Below are 17259 nucleotides of genomic sequence, written 5' to 3'. Positions count from 1 at the left end.
ATGCGTTTTTGTAAAAGTTTTGCTGCCTCTTTCTTGCGAGATACCCGATTGGCACGCATAAGCTTTTCTGTAGCAGTTATGATGTCTGTTTGTTGGTTTTGAGAATTTAAGGATAACAAGACGCGAATTGGGTGTTGTTGTTTTCCAGGAATTATTTCCAATAGGACTATGTAACATTTTCATTAAAATATGTTGTTCTCAGTAGAAAAGGAGAGGAGCCGCCCACTTTTTACGTTTGGCTCTCAAAGGGATCAGTCCAATGGAAATGGGCACACATCAGCAGAGAGCAGACTGGCCTTGATCGAAGACATGGCGAGGAGGCTACTGAATGAGGATGAAGTTGTAGCGGTCTGCCGCCACTGCAGAAGGGTAATTTCTATTCCGAACTCTTTCTCCACCTACACACAGTATCACTTTATTTCTCAATGCTTTGCTGAGTAGAAGAAGCGCGACGGTTCAGTCAATACACCGTGGGGCCTGTGTATACAGGAACATTATGGACACCATAGTGGCACTACATTCAGTATGCTCATCTCAGTTCCATTTTTTTTTCTACAGCACATCTTCAGTACAAGTATTGGAAAAGCCAATAGGTCTCGCCTGTGCAAGAATTGTTGGCTTTGCCAATGTGTTTTACCCATGTTTTACACCAGAGTAACTGCTGTTCAGCATGGCTAAAGGTTGGTGGCGTAGAGGAGACTGGCATAGAGTGGAGAGGTGTGGAGTGTTGTAGAGTGGAATGGCATAGAAGGGCCTACAGTGGAGTGGCATTGAGTGGTGGAGTGGAATAGTGTGTCATAGACTAGAGTGGAGTGGTATAGAATGGAGTTAAGTGGCATAGTGAGAATTGGGTAGAGTGTCATAGAGTGGTGTGGTGCAGAGTGGAATTCAGTGGAGTTAGAGTGGCATAGAGTAGAGTGGATTGTTAGAGTGGACCACAGTGAAATGGTGTACAGTGGAATAGTGTGTTGTGGAGTGGTGTAGAATGGGGTAAATCGGCATAGAGGGAGTGAAGTAGAGTGGTGGGTCGTAGGGCTATTGAGTGGCATAGAATGTAATGGAGTGGCGTAGAATGGAGTAAAGAGGCATAGAGGGAATTGAGTAGTGTTGTGAAGTGGCATAGAATGGAGTGCAATATCAGAGTGGCTTACAGTGGAGTAGTGTAGAGTGGAAGAGCGGGGTAGAGTGGAGTAGGGTGTTGTAGAGTGGAGTGGCGTAAAATGGAGTAAACCAGCATAGAGGGAGTTTGTAGAGTGTCGTAGAGTGAAGAGTCATTGAGGGGAAGCTTGTGGAGTGGAGTTTCATAGAGTGCAGTGCAGGGTCATAGATGGGTATAGAGCTTGTGCAGTGCTGTAGAGTGGAGGGTCATACAGTGGAGTAAAGTATCGTACAGTAATATGGTGTAAAGTGGAGTGGTGCACAGTGGCCTAAGTAGAGTTTCATAGACTGGAGTGTTGTAGAGTGGCATAGAGTTGAGTAGAATGTAGTGGAGTAGTGTAGAGTGGAGTGGCGTACAGTGTAGTAAATTGGCGTGGAGTGTCATAGGGTGGAGTATGCATGATGTGGTAGTACACTGCCATTACAGACAACACATTTTCAATTAAAATTACCATCACATTTGCCCAGATAGTTTCACTGATTAAACGATACAGCGCACAGACAATATGTGCAAATGTGGATTTATTTTTGATTTATGAAAGTATTTGTTACCACATTCCAGAATTACCACAAATGTGCTTAATTTGTCCTTTCCTCAGTCTGATATATTCCGAAATATTAGCATAGTTCATATACAGACATTTATTGTGTGCTAGAAAAAAGTCTTTCCTTTCCCGTACTAGTAAGATTATCAAGTAGCTCCTTCCACTTTGAAGTCAGAGAAAAAAAGTAAGACCAAGTTCCCTTGGAAGGCAGGGCCTGACATTTGACCTCTGTCTTTAAATGCAAAGCAAATAGGACAAGATGGGAACAAAATGTATGGGCATGTTTACAGGAAGCGAGCACTCATGGAAGAATACTGTTAACAAGCTATGCTCCACGGGATGGATTTGATCGAGCTGGACATCCTAAAACAAATAAAGCCAGCAAATAGAAATTAAGCAAATGTGAGTTACTAACCATAAAGCCTATGGTAAGTAATAGGCGCAATGCATTCTCAAGGAAGCTTTCAGAATGTCCACAAGAAATCTTTTCACAGCCAAATAGCTTCTGCTTTCTGGTAGGTTTCAGCTTAAAAAGGAATATTTTCTTTGTGCTTCGATTAAGTCACATGACACTAGTAGCAACAAAGCAGTTAATCGCTATTGTCTTTTATGGAGCGAATCAGAGATATGAATGGGAAGTAAATCTCATTGTTCTCCCTTCCTTAGCATAAGAATTGAAATGTCCAAAAAAGTCTATCTTATTGAGACAGATGTAACACAGGTAACTGTTTAAATTTACAGTTCTCCTCTCCTTTATCTAATTGTTGAAACCTTTCCTCACCTAGAGATTTGAAGAAATTGCTTCCATTTGTGTTAAGTGAAAATGGTTGTTGCCCACATAATGATGCTTTTGGGCCTCATACCCAACAACGTAATTCTAATCAGCCGGTTGTAGTAGTTGTTGACCCTTTTACTTGATTTGACAGATTGCAAACATTGACCTGTGGATGGATAGATAGACCCAGGAGGGACGAAGTGTCTGAATTTGAGATTTTGGAATCTATCCGTAGAATAAAGATTTCTCAGCAGGAGATTAAAAATGTTTGGACAAGTATGCCTCACTGGGCAGTTGTGGTTCCTTGAAAGACACACAACATAATTTGCGTAGGAGATCTGCATCAGAGGAAACTACACCTAATACAACAGATAACATGGCTCTGCATAATAACATATTAGAACAAAGTAAATATCAGTCTCTTGCCGTCGCTGTATGTCTTTTGTTAACCACAGTGACTAGGAGGGCATCCTTAAGAAGCAATAAATGTATAGACTAATCCAGCAAATCGGGGAACCAGTCACTGTCTGGGCACTCCTTGTGGTTAAAGAAGTTTTTTATTATAACACTTAAAATCCTGAGTTCTTTCTTAATCCTTATATTATAAAATGCATCATCTTCTTTAAAATATTACTGAAACGTCCCATGGGAAATGTTGCAGCAATATGAAAATATTTCAGACTTAGACTTAGACTTAAATATGTTAACAGTGTTCACTATAATGTAGACAAAAATAACCCCTTTACATTTCAGAATTAAACATGAAATGATGTCAACCCTTAAAAAGTTGCCTGCTCACTTTTATAGTCCTCATCGCCAACCTCTCACAAGTACTCCTGCTAATCCAATCTTTTTTTTTTTTTTTGTGAAACTGTTTTCATTAACATTTATCATTTAAGAAACACTGAAATTGATAAATCAGATCACACAGATTCTCCCGCAGGATGCCAAATGTCTTCAGTCCCCCTCGCGAAAGGGGGAAGCTTCTCCATATTTAAATTACAGTGCAAGTAAAGCTTTCAAATCCCCCCGGAGTATACACCACATCACTAACTGCTGAAGGTAACCTTCAGAAAAAGATGATACAGATTAACCAGAACTAAAAGGAAAAAACAGAAATGGCAATAACATAAAACTAACAACAAAACTCTATGTCCCATATTCCTACCATGAATGTTATACAAGCGGGGGTTGGGGTACCAGAAGGTAAGGGATGCAGCTGCCCCCAGGACACATCTCCCCCTCTCCTTCCCTGGATTCACCCACCCAGACTGAGCTTTATACATGGTAAAGGTGCAACACCCTAAGACGTGGACTACAGGCAGTAAGCGGCACACCCCTAGAAAGAAACCTCACAAGGGGGTCCAAATATAGTCAAAGCTCCTTCTAGAGTTAACCAGTTTGTCAGCGAAATGCTCCATAGCAATCTTTTTTCTTCCAGTATGATGCTAGGACAGTCTTAGCTGCCCCCAATGCCAGCCAAAGGATAGAGCGATCACCCTGCGTTTGATGTTGCAGTTCAGGAGCGCGCAGACCCAATAGGACATGTGCCGGTGATGTTGGAATAGGATAGCCCAGAATCTCTTTTAGATGTGACAGAACTTCATTCCAGTAGGGACGAATTACAGGGCAATCCCACCAGATATGCCTAAAATCTCCCAACATCCCACATCCACGCCAGCACCTATCCGATGCCTGAGGAAAGAGTTTTTTTAGCTTCTCCGGGTAAAGATACCAGTTATAAAGAAGTTTATAATGAGCTGCCCTAGTCCCCAAGGAATGGTTATATTTGACTATCTCCTGAAATAGTCAGGACCAAAGTCCCTCCTTCACCGGGCCATCCGACGTCCGTTCCCAAAACTCCAAATAACAAGGAGCATACGGACGTTGTGCTGATAGCAATAACCTGTATAGTGTGGAAATGCTGCCCTGCGCCAGCTCCCCCTACTGAACAAATCTCTCACTAGGAAGAAGCTCCCTGACGGCCGCCACCCTCATATGAGGTTGAGTAACCCAATGGAGTAACTGATTATAATGGAAGCGCTCGGAGCTGGGGAGATGGACATCCCTACAGCAATTTTAAAAGGTGCGCACCTGATCCCCATGGAAAAGATCAGCAATCCACTTATCAAAAGGTCCTGGTGTGACTCCTGGAGGGAAGTCCACATTATAATGAATTGGGGTATGTGGCGAGGGGAAGGTCGTGAGCCGGAGGGTACTTGTCACTGTATTCCACACCTTAAGAGTAGTAGCCATGGGGGTGCTAAGATGCGCATTTTTCTGGCGGTCACCCCTAGGTTTCCACAACGCATCCCACAATGTCTGCCCCGTCACTGCCCTATCCATATGCAGCCACAGCTTATCTGATTCTCGGAGAGACCACTCCGCAATAACCCGGAGCTGTGCCGCTCTATAATATAGAAGGAAGTCCAGGAGAGTGAGCCCGCCCTTATCTCTGGAGCGTGTAAGCAATTTGTTAGAGAGCCGAGCTCTCGTGTTCTGCCAAATAAACTGAGTACACAACCTGTGCAGTTCAGTAAAATAATCTTGGGGAATGTCAATGGGTAGACTTTGGAACAAATATAACAACCGCAGGAGGACCGTCATCTTAATGGTATTAATGCGGCCTAGCCAAGAGTGCCAAAGGAGGGACCATCTCTTAAAATCAGTTTGCAATGTCTTGAGGAGGGGCGGAAAATTTGCCTTAAATAGGTCGGTCACCCTAGGTGTGAGCCGAACCCACAGGTATAAGATTTCTTTTTTAGCCAGGCAAATGGAGAAGCGGCAGCCACCACACTTATTTCAGCAGCAGGAACCGTTAGATTGAGAATATAGAATTTCCCTTTATTCACTTTAAAGCCTGCTGCCTGCTCAAAGAGACTCAACTCCTCCTACACAGCCCGAAGAGTTTGGCGTGGCTCAGTGATAAAAAGCAGATTATCATCGGCAAACAAAGAAATCTTGTGCTGATCGGAGCCAAATTGAATGCCCTGAACATTCGGATCTGCCCTTATCCGGGCCACTAAGGGTTCCACGCTGAGCGCAAAAAGCAACGGAGAAAGCGGGGCATCCCTGCCTGGTTCCCCTGGACAAATGAAAAAAATCCGCTATCACTCCATTAACACATATCCGTGACCGGGGGCCCGAATAGTTGCTCATCACCATAGCTATGAACTGGTCCCCAAACCCAAAGCGCCGAAGGGTTGCCACTAAAAAGGACCATTCCACCCGGTCAAAAGCTTTCTCCGCATCTAGTGCTAATAACATAGCTGGGACCTGCTTCTTCCCCACCTTTTCCATTAGATGGATAACCATTCAAACATTATCATGGGCCTGCCTACCTTTGAGAAAACCAGACTGATCCGGATGAACCAAATCCGGCAACACCCCTTCCAATTGCTGTGCCAGTATTTTGGTGTACAGCTTAGCATCAAGATTAAGTAGTGCAATGGGCTTATAGCTGAGGATCTTTCCCTTCTTTGAGAATAAGTGAGATCAGGGCTCCCCCCATAGTAGGGGAGAGTGTGTATTCAGATCGTATGAAATTAAACAGTGCAGTTAAGTGTGGGATAAGCTCAGCCCCAAAGGTCCTGTAGAAATGCGCAGTGAACCCATCTGGACCCGGGGCCTTATGCAGATGGAGGGAGTTAATGGCCTCCTGTACTTCTTCTAGAGTGAAGGGGGCCTCTAAGAGTTTATTAGTGTCCATGGAGACCTGCGGAAGCTGAACGTGTCGTACATAGCTTTCCTGGGCGGCAACACTTGGGTTGTCTGAGGTATACAAGCAGGTATAGAAGTTCCTGAACCCTTGGATTGATCAATCCACAATTGCCTAGCCAAGAGGGAATCAATTTTGTTCTCCCCATCATAATGAGACCTCTGGATTCGTAGTAGTGCCATCTCTGCCCTATTCATATAGATAGACTGCAGTTTGCCCTTAATGGAGGTTACCTTCCTCTGATTCTGCCAAGTGGGGGAGAGCTTGTGTACCCCCTCAGCCTTCTGCAATGCCTTCTCCAAACCCAATCGCTCTCCAGCCTTTAACAAATACAATGACGTCGCTAAAGAGATACAAGTGCCCTGGATGACAGCTTTGAATGCATCCCAAGTGGTAGGAAGAGGGGTTTCCCCTTTGTAACTATTCTGAAAAAACTCCCTAATAGCTCTCCGCAGCGCATCTCGAGTCGTAGAGTCTCTAGTTAGGACGTGTAGGAAATACCAGTGCCCCCTCCTTGAGTTCGGGAGAGTCCACTCAAAACTCACCTCCACCAGCGCATGGGTGAGTAGTGGCCGCCCGAAGGAGCTGCCGCAGAGGCATACTTATGAAAATATAATTGATCCGTGAATAGGACCTATGAGAGTGGGAGAAAAAAGTGTAATCTTTTGTGGTGGGGTGATACACACGCCAAGCGTCAAGAAGCCCCAGTCTATGAAGTGCCATTTTAACGGATTTGGAAAAGCCACTAGTAAGCGGTGTCTGAGGGTGTGTTGTGTCCTGAGTGGTATCCCAAATTAGATTGAAGTCTCCCATGAGCACTATCTCACCCTCTGCAAAGCCCCTCAGCACATCCAGAAAGTGCAAAAGAAACTGTGATTGGCCACTATTAGGTGCATAAATTGTGGCTATCATACATACCCGTCTGCCCAAGGATCCCTTGACCAACAAAAACCTGCCCTCTTTATCTAAGTGTGACCCGAGAGCTGAAAATGCATGGATCTATGGAACAGCAAGGCTACCCCACAGTGTTTTGTTGTCGCGGACACCGTACAAATCTGCGGGTAGTATTTATGCTTCACCCTATGGCCATCACATTTCTTGATATGTGTTTCCTGCAATGCCTCTATGTCGTATTTGTGATCATCAAAGAATTTCCGTTATTATGATCGCTTATTGGGCGAGTTCAACCTCTTAACATTCCAGGTTAAAAAGTGTACCATTATACCAAAGTAGCTAGGAGGTGCTCACCTATGTGTACTTCTGACCGATCACGTCTTCTTGAGTCCCAAGAACCCCCTCTCCCTGCCTTGCCCTTCCCTCTCTGCCCACCTCCCCCAACTGTTCTGCCGCTAATCCAATCTTTACACGTAACATCCTCTTCCCATTACAAAACCAACAGTCTTTACTTGGAAACAAGTTAGGTGCTGAGATTTATTTAAGCCCTATCAAATTGACTTCTAACTTGTTAATCCATATTTCTTCTGTATGTCTTGGACCTGTTTGTCATTCTCCTTTCTTTGAATGTTACGGAATGCCATCTAGAATTAGAAGTCTTACTTGTATGGTGTCAAAATGTTACTGACTGCTGTTCGGGGTCCAGGTTAAAGACACGAACAACTTGCGATTTGGTGATTTCTAGGAATGAAAGTGGAGTTGTGCACTGTTGTGATTGCATGTCTGAAAACCCCTAGCTACTTTAAATTTAGTGTTGCATGGCCTTATTGCACGTTTATGTTCAGGCAATCATAATTTGAATGTATGTGTGGTTCTTCAACAGAAATGCTTTTGTGTGGATTTTGGGATTACTGTGTATGTTTATATGTGATATACGTGTAGCGCTAACCTAGCCAAATAGCAGCATAGCAATGGTACAGTGTCAAAGAATAAGGTATAGCCAGCAAGTACTCGGAGAGGTAGATGGGTTCTGAGAGCAGAGGTGGACTTTAACTGTATCCTGAAGTTGCGTGCGTTAAAGAGCAGTGTCTTCAGTTTTTTCCTACATTGGCTGCCTTGATGGATACAGGGATGTTCTTCCAGATACTGGGTAAATAGATGAGACAGTCTGTTGATTTTTTTTTTTTTCACACTTCTTTGCCACCTTTCTGATTTTTTCCTGACTGTAGGTGTGCTGAGAACTGCCATTAGTTGTCAGCCAGATATGCGAAGGTTCTGCTTAGGATGGCTTTGTAAATGACACTATCAGTGGTGGCTTGCGGGAGGAAAACAGGGTGGGCTGGTTCACTAGTCCGATCCCCGCTGCTCCTCTCCACTCTTCCACTACAGGTACAGTCTCCCAGTCTGCCCTGCATCCAATCCTAAACTGCTTTCATGCTGCAGGCAGCATGAAAGAAGCATTATGATTGGACAGTGTGCCTGGCCAGGGCGCTCCGAGGCAGACAAAGTCTCTGCCTGCTGCCTCCAACCCAGCAACGGAGTCCCTGTGTTGCTGGGATGGAGAGAGCCTAGTGTGCATGTATGTTTGGCCGGCCTGAGATGGCCAGCCAAACATACATGCGCACTGAGGGGGAGTGCTTTGCACTCCCTCTCCGTGCTCCTCACAGCTAGTTATTTATCTCAAGTAAATATAACTCATGCCCTAAGGTAACTGTAACTCTCTCTCCCGATATCCACAGTTTTTTCATAAAATTCTTTACTGCACATATTATATTGATATTATCAGTGATGTTATCAGAGATGTCATGAGTTCCGTAAATTGTGAGGTAATTAGCAGTGCATGGCGAGGGTGCGTGTTATAGTTACCTTAGAGCACAAGTTATAGTTACTTGAGATAACTCTTAAATATGATAAGTGAATTTCTATGGTTTTGTACATTTAAAATATGAGCCTAACTATAACTTCCTGGTAACCTTTGGTTTGATATGTGAATTTCTATGTTTTTGTTGATTTATATATTTCGTAACTCTAACATCCCTGTAACCTTTATTTTTTTAGTGAATATCTATGGCTTTTTTAACGTAAAGTAATTTTTATCACTATACATTAATCCAACCACCCGATGGCAGCCACACCTTACGGCCAACCCGCTAAAGAGTTGGCTGCACCCTGTCTCTCTCGGTGTGAGAATAGGTGTGAAAGAGTGTATCTGGGTGTGAGAGTGGCTATGAGAGTGTCTATCTGAGTGTGTGAGTGGGTGAGTGGGTGCATCAGTGTCTGTGGGTCTGTGAGTGGGTGCAGGAGGGTTTCAGTGGGTCTGTGAGAGTCCTAGTGGGTCCGTGAGTGGGTGCATGAGGGTCTGAGTGGGTCTGTGAGTGGGTGCATGAGGGTCTGAGTGGATGTGAGGCTGGGTGAAAGATTGAAAGAGAAATTGAGAGAGAAAGAGAGTGAGGGGAGATAGATTTTAGGTTTTGATGAATGATATACTCAGAATGAGATAGTTCTGACAAATTGAAATAATAATGTATTTGTCAATTAAAGTGAGTGAGATCACCATTCAGTATGAACATTACATTTTGAAGTTTAAAATAAATTATAGAAGAAAATAACCACGGACACACCTGAAGTAGAGCCCTCAACTTTCACTGTGAGGGTCTGTGACCTTAACCTTTAGGCCATAGGTGACTCCCTACTGTGCTGCTTCTAGAAATACCTATGACAGTCAACCCATACATGTGAGGATGGATGAGATGGGATGGAAGAGAGAGAGTGGCAGGACCATGGGGGGGGAGCATGACGGCCCGCGGTCCTAGCAGGCTCCCCACATGCTTGCTCCCGCAAGCATGGACCTGCTTTAAATAGCAGCTCCCTGCTTGCGGGAACAATGTTTTCATCTATTTCCCTGCACGCATATTTCCATGCAGGGAAACAGATGAAAACTCCGATTTCTGCCAAGCAAAAGCAAACAGCTATTTCCTGGGGGTCGGCATCCCAGGACATAGCCGGTTCTGGTGGGTGGTGGTCCCCAGGGCCATCATTGGTTCCTTGAGGGGGGGCCACATAACCACCCCCCAATGAGTATTGCCCCAAAAAGGTAATGGTGTTTGAGGGTCTGAAATGGACCCCGGTAATTATTGTATTTTAGCCCTGGGGAGGTGGTGGTCCCAAATGTGTTTTTTCTTTAGTTACTCAAAAACTACTGAACGGATTTACACCAAATAAAAAGGGCGCTTTCTTGACTAGGAGCTACCTATATGCCAAATTTAGTTCAATTTCAGCCAGTGGTTCGGGCGGTTCCTTTTCAAAATCCCTATGGAAAATGCATGGGGATAAACCGTTTTGGGAGACCCTCCTTTTTTCTCAGCCCCACTTGACGGATCACCCTGAAACTTTCCAGACAGACACTGAAGTGAGCATCGTATTTCACACACATATATATATATATATATATATATATCTCAATGAATTAGAAGACAATTATTTAGCATTATTATCATGCTTGAATATAACTTATTCCTCCAATTGATCTGGTTAACGTGCAAACTCATTTTTCAATCTTCTGCCGTTAGTGGCCAGAAAATTGGTAGCTTACACCCCAGCACCTCCAGGCTAGACTATTGTAATAGCCTGTTTTCAGGGTTCTCAAAACAAGTACTTCATAGACTTCAAATTGTACAACACATGGCCTCAAAGGCAGTACTCTAACTACCTAAGAGAACTTCTTCTTCAACAGCTTTAAAATCTCTTCATTGGCTGCCAATCCATAAAAGGGTTCTTTTTAAAATCATTTTGTTTACTTTTAGAGCCTACATAGGGCTGGGCCCTAAATTTCTATCTGCAAGGTTCAACCACTACATTAGCAATAGATCACTAAAATTGTCAGAAGCCAATCTACTGAAACAGTATTTCTTCTTTAAATGTGTATACAGCACTGAAAAACCAGAAAGGGCACTATATTTACTTACATAGCTTAAAAGAGATACTGTTTCATCCTCTTCTTGAATGTTTATAAATTTGCGATTTCTATAGTGGTTAGGGCTCAAAATTTGTAATCTAACCTCTCCTCTGGTCCCTAACTAATCATTCTTTCATGTAGAGAGAGAGCAACTCAAGTACTGCTTAACAACACCCATTTTGTTAACTGCTATACAAAAGAATCTAAGTGTTAAGGCAGATATACCTTATGTCAATGTAACATAGTAGTTCATTAATTCCATGACACCTTTAATGTTCTATATCCCTCCTGCAGTACAAATGATCTTGAGATTGCAGGCTGCCATGTCCAGTGAACTCAACACCAGATTCTTCAATGTTCTCTGGTGGCCTTGAGTTCCTCATGCATTACCACCTTTAGCATTGCCTATTTTTGCTTAGTCCCTCTTCTCATGCTACTCAGTGGAATCTCTTGCGCTTCCTCATCCTTCAACCTCTTATGTCATGTGCTTCTGAACAGTGTTACCATGGTGACTTAACCGCTTCTGTACCTTGGACGAGGTGACCTCGTCCAAGGCTACAGTTCCCGTGTGCCTTGGACGAGGTCACCTCCTCCAAGGCACTGGAACTTGGGGGAGCGCGCCCCCCTTGTGCACCCCCCTCCCCCCCCCCAGGCGGGGATGGAAGGGGAAGACCTTCCCCTTCCACCCCCGACCCCCCCACCTCCCCTGTGACGCTGATTTGTCACAGGGGCCTCCCCCATCGCGCTGGAAGCAAGAGAAATGCTCAGCATTTCTCTTTCAATCACGTGGGGGAGGCCCGGAGGGGCTTCAAAGGGAAGGAAATGTATTACCTTCCCTTTGAAGTCTCTCCCAGGGTTTCAAAAGCCGAATTGCTTGCAATCCGGATTTTGAAACCCCACTAGACACCAGGGCTTTTTTTTTTTTTCTGAAAGTGACATAAGGGAGCGACCCCTTGGGCAAGGGTGGCTCCCAGGGGGGGGCATTTTTTTGGGAAGGCCTTTTCTGCCCCCCCTGGGGGCAGATCGGCCTATCATTAGGCCGATATGCCCCCAGGGGGGGCAGAAACCTCTAGGGCACCAGGGATCTTGTTTTTTTTTTTTCTATTTGTTTTTTTTCTTTAGGTGGGGAGCGACCCCTTAGGCAAGGGTCGCTCCCATAGGGGGCAAATTATATTTAGGCCATTTCTGCCCCCCTTGGGGGCAGATTGGCCTATTTTGATGAGGTCAATCTGCCCCCAAGGGGGGCAGAAACCACTAGACACCAGGGAGTTTTTTTTGTTTTCGTAAATTTCATGCAAGGGGAGCGACCCCTTAGGCAAGGGGAGCGACCCCTTAGGCAAGTGTCGCTCCCCTGGGGGGGGGGGATTATTTTAGGCCATTTCTGCCCCCCTGGGGGGTAGATCAGCCTATTTTGATTTGGCCGATCTGCCCCCAAGGGGCACCGAGGATTTTTTGTTTTTTTTGTTTTACAGATGGGGAGCGACCCCTTGGACAAGAGTCGCTCCCCTGGAGGAAAAAAATTGTAGCTAGGCCATTTCTGCCCCATTTGGGGGGAGATTGGCCAATTTTTGCTATGCCAATCTGTCCCCAAGGGGGGCAGAAACCACTAGGCACCGGGGAATGTCACGCAGGGGGAGTGACCCCGTAGGCAAGGGTCGCTCCCGGGAGGGGTTGGGGGGGGCAAATTTATTTTAGGCCATTTCTGCCCCCCCTGGGGGCAGATCGGCCTACTATTAGGCCGATCTTCCACCAGGGGGGGCAGAAACCTCTATGCGCCAGGGCAAATTTTTTGTTGGTGTTTTTTTTTTTTGTTTGGTTTTTTAGAGATGGGGAGCGACCCATTAGGCAAGGGTCGCTCCCCTGGGAGGCAAATTGTATTTAGACCATTTCTGCCCCCCTTGGGAGCAGAAACCACTAGGCACCGGGGATTTTTTTTTTTGCTGCCAATGTCACACAGGGGGAACGATCCCGTAGGCAAGGGTCGCTCCCGGGGGGGGGGGTTGAGGGGGCAAATTTATTTTAGCCCATTTCTGCCCCCCCTTGGGGCAGATCGGCCTATTATTAGGCCGATCTGCCCCCGAGGGGGGCAGAAACCTCTAGGCGCCAGGGCAAATATTATTATTATTATTATTTTTTTTTTGTATTTTTTTTAGAGATTGGGAGTGACCCATTAGGCAAGGGTCGCTCCCCTGGGGGGCAAATTGTATTTAGGCCATTTCTGCCCCCCTTGGAGTCAGATTGGCCGATTTTAGGTCAATCTGCCCCCAAGGGGGCAGAAACCACTAGGCACCGGGGACTTTTTTTTTGGCGCCAATGTCACGCAGGGGGAGCGACCCCCGTAGGCAAGGGTTGCTCCTGGGCAGGGGGGTTTGGGGGGGTGGGGGTCAAATTTATTTTAAGCCATTTCTGCCCCCCCCCCCCCCCCGGGCCAGCTGAGCTAGAGGCCAAAACCCACAGGTAGGCACTTTGCAAAAAACACCTCTGTTTTCTGTGAAAAAATATGTTGTGTCCACGTTGTGTTTTGGGCCATTTCCTTTTGTGGGCGCTAGGCCTACCCACAGAAGTGAGGTACCATTTTTATCGAGAGACTTAGGGGAACGCTGGGTGGAAGGAAATTTGTGGCTCCTCTCAGATTCCAGAACTTTCTGTGACCGAAATGAGAGGAAAAAGTGTTTTTTTGGGCCAAAGTTTGATGTTTGCAAAGGATTCTGGGTAACAGAACCTGGTCAGAGCCCCACAAGTCACCCCATCTTGGATTCCCCTAGGTCTCTAGTTTTCAGAAATGCACAGGTTTGGTAGGTTTCCCTAGGTGCCGGCTGAGCTAGAGGCCAAAATCTACAGGTAGGCACTTTGCAAAAAACAGCTCTGTTTTCTGTCAAAAAATGGGATGTGTCCACGTTGTGCTTTGGGGCATTTCCTGTCGCGGGCGCTAGGCCTACCCACACAAGTGAGGTATCATTTTTATCAGGAGACTTGGGGGAACGCTGGGTGGAAGGACATTTGTGGCTCCTCTCTGATTCCAGAACTTTCTGTCACCAAAATGTGAGGAAAATGTGTTTTTTTTGGCCAAATTTTGAGGTTTGCAAAGGATTCTGGGTAACAGAACCTGGTCAGAGCCCCAAAAGTCACCCCATCTTGGATTCCCATAGGTCTCTAGTTTTCAAAAATGCACAGGTTTGGTAGGTTTCCCTAGGTGCCTGCTGAGCTAGAGGCCAAAATCTACAGGTAGGCACTTTGCAAAAAACACCTCTGTTTTCTTTAGAAAAATGTGATGTGTCCACGTTGCATTTTGGGGCATTTCCTGTTGCGGGCGCTAGGCCTACCCACACAAGTGAGGTATCATTTTTATCGGGAGACTTGGGGGAACATAGATTAGCAAAACAAGTGTTATTGCCCCTTGTCTTTCTCTACATTTTTTCCTTCCAAATATAGGAGAGTGTGTAAAAAAGACATCTATTTGAGAAATGCCCTGTAATTCACATGCTAGTATGGTCACCCCGGAATTCAGAGATGTGCAAATAACCACTGCTCCTCAACATCTTATCTTGTGCCCTTTATGGAAATACAAAGGTTTTCTTGATAGCTATTTTTTACTCTTTATATTTCAGCAAATGAATTGCTGTATACCCAGTATAGAATGAAAACGCACTGCAGGGTGCAGCTCATTTATTGGCTCTGGGTAGCTAGGGTTCTTGATGAACCTACAAGCCCTATATAACCCCGCAACCAGAGGAGCCCAGCAGATGTAACGGTATATTGCTTTCGAAAATCTGACATTGCAGGAAAAAGTTACAGAGTAAAACGTAGAGAAAAATTGATGTTGTTTTCACCTCAATTTCAATATTTTTCTTTTTCAGTTGTTATTTTCTGTAGGAAACCCTTGTAGGATCTACACAAATGACCCCTTTCTGAATTCAGAATTTTGTTTACTTTTCAGAAATGTTTAGGTTTCTGGGATCCAGCATTGGTTTCATGCCCATTTCTGTCACTGACTGGAAGGAGACTGAAAGCACAAATTATTTTTAAAATGGGGTATGTCCCAGTAAAATGCCAAATTTGTGTTGAAAAATTGGGTTTTCTGATTCAAGTCTGCCTGTTCCTGAAAGCTGGGTAGCTGGTGAGTTTAGCACCACAAACCCTTTGTTGATGCCATTTTAATGGGGAAAAACCACAAGCCTTCATCAGCAGGCACTTTTTCCCATTGTTTTGAAAAAAACGAAATTTTCACTGTATTTTGGCTAATTTCTTGGCCTCCTTCAGGGGAACCCACAAAGTCTGGGTACCTCTAGAATCCCTATGATGTTGGAAAAAAAGGACGCAAATTTGGCTTGCTTAGCTTATGTGGACAAAACGTTATGAGGGCCTAAGCGCAAACTGCCCCAATTAGGCAAAAAAAGGCCTGGCACAGGAGGGGGAAAAGGCTTGGCAGCGAAGGGGTTAATGGTTTAAGGAGTAGAGAAACAAACCACCCCTTCATGCAAACCTTTAATATTCTGCCAGTGCCAGTCTGTTCAAGTTCTTAGGTTTCAATGAACCTAGGTCTTGCATCAGAAAAGGAACTAACCTCTTAGTTTCCTGCCAAATTGTAAATTAGCATGCCTGCTATTTAAATGCAGAATGCCATCTTACATAGCACTGGAATGGCTGAGAAACAATCATGTTCCTGTTGGTTATGTCCAAGAAGATGCACACAACATAAAGGAGAGGTTTTTGAGGGAAGCACCAAAATCCCTCCATGAAACCAGAATATTTAGCATGTATTAAAGAATATAGGAATGATATAATCACACTCTAAAAGCTTTCCGGGATGGGGACATTGATAAAGCTTCTAACCCTTTTAAGTCCCTTTATAATTTAGTAACCTTTGCCAATAGCACTTTCCTAATCTTCACCAAGACCAAACCTTCCCATTAGCTATGTGGCACTCTTAGTTTACCCATTTGTGAGAAATATTTAGAACTTCCTAGGCCATGACTGCTAAAAGGTTTATAGATACGTATGGTGTTGCTGTCCAATGCCAAGAGACTGACTGGTAAGAGGTACTGTTTATTCATACATTTCAGTCACCACCAACTGTCAATCACTCCTCTTCTACATTTCAACATTCTATTACATCACTCTATTCCACAACTATTATTCTAATTGCATAACAACATAGTATGTCATACTTCTATCCAAACAAAATAATAATAACAATTATCTTGGAGAAAAAATAAAGCATAGGAAGTTTATGTGAAGCATATAACACAGAGGCGGTCATTCCAACTGCTGCGGGCGGCGGTAGCCGCCCGCCATGCGGTAACCGCCATATGGCCGCTCCGCGGTCAAAAGACCGCTGGGGCCATTTCAACTTTCCCGCTGGGCCGGCGGGCGCTAGCCAAGTTAGCACCCGCCGGCCCAGCGGGAAAGGGGCCTGCAACACTGAAGCCGGCTCTGAATGGAGCCGGCGGTGTTGCAGGTGTGCGACGGGTGCAGTTGCACCCGTCACGCTTTTCACTGTCTGCTAGGCAGACAGTGAAAAGCAGGCTGGGGCCCTGTTACGGGGCCCCTGCACTGCCCATGCCAGTGGCATGGGCAGTGCAGGGGCCCCCAGGGGCCCCAGGACATCCGTTCCCGCCATCCTGTTCCTGGCGGTGAAAACCGCCAGGGACAGGCTGGCGGGAAGGGGGTCGGAATCCCCATGGCGGCGCTGCTTGCAGCGCCGCCATGGAGGATTAGCCCAGCCGGGGGAAATCCGGCAGGAAACCGCCGGACCCGGTTTTCCGACCGCGGCTTTACCGCCGCGGTCGGAATGGGCTTTGAAGCACCGCCAGCCTGTTGGCGGTGCTTCAGTCATCCGCGACCCTGGCAGTCATAGACCGCCAGGGTCAGAATGACCCCCAGAGTGTTATATCTCAAAAATGAACATCACCCCAAAATATCCAAGTTTGCCACTGAAGATGAAGCAGAGAAAATACATTAACCATGAAATTCACATCATCATAGAATAAACAACAAAACGTAATGTGTAACAAAGTCTTGCAAATATGAAGGTTTCTTTTGTAAGTATTCTATTCATCCTCCTGTCAAACACACCAACAGGAGGTCTGTTGATAAAACCTCATGATCGACCTCCACATCAATCTTGTTTTCTGCAGGAGTTGGTTCTTTTCTCCCCTCATAGATTCATAGCGTGGAACTGGGACTCTACTCTTGTTGCAAATTATGCCATTAT

The 17259-nt window shown here is 45.2% G+C and overlaps 1 protein-coding gene and 1 long non-coding RNA gene across 4 annotated transcripts in view; one reads left to right on the top strand and one right to left on the bottom strand.

The window, feature by feature from the left end:
* Positions 1-17259, top strand: part of PDZD7 (PDZ domain containing 7) — a 608602-nt gene that overhangs the window by 311419 nt on the left and 279924 nt on the right. For 2 of the 3 annotated variants that reach the window (XM_069239534.1, XM_069239537.1), the window contains one exon: positions 203-369. In XM_069239534.1, the coding sequence (XP_069095635.1) occupies positions 203-369 (167 nt within the window). The remainder of the gene's footprint in view (positions 1-202; positions 370-17259) is intronic. The other variant, XM_069239535.1, reaches the window with a different exon arrangement.
* Positions 1-17259, bottom strand: part of LOC138300316 (uncharacterized) — a 183245-nt gene that overhangs the window by 87578 nt on the left and 78408 nt on the right. The gene's annotated exons all lie outside the window — the stretch shown is intronic.

The sequence above is a fragment of the Pleurodeles waltl genome, chromosome 6, assembly GCF_031143425.1.
Source record: "Pleurodeles waltl isolate 20211129_DDA chromosome 6, aPleWal1.hap1.20221129, whole genome shotgun sequence".
Taxonomy (NCBI): Eukaryota; Metazoa; Chordata; class Amphibia; order Caudata; family Salamandridae; genus Pleurodeles; species Pleurodeles waltl.
The sequence above is the reverse complement of the archived record's forward strand: the minus strand, read 5'-3'. Positions and strand labels throughout refer to the sequence as shown.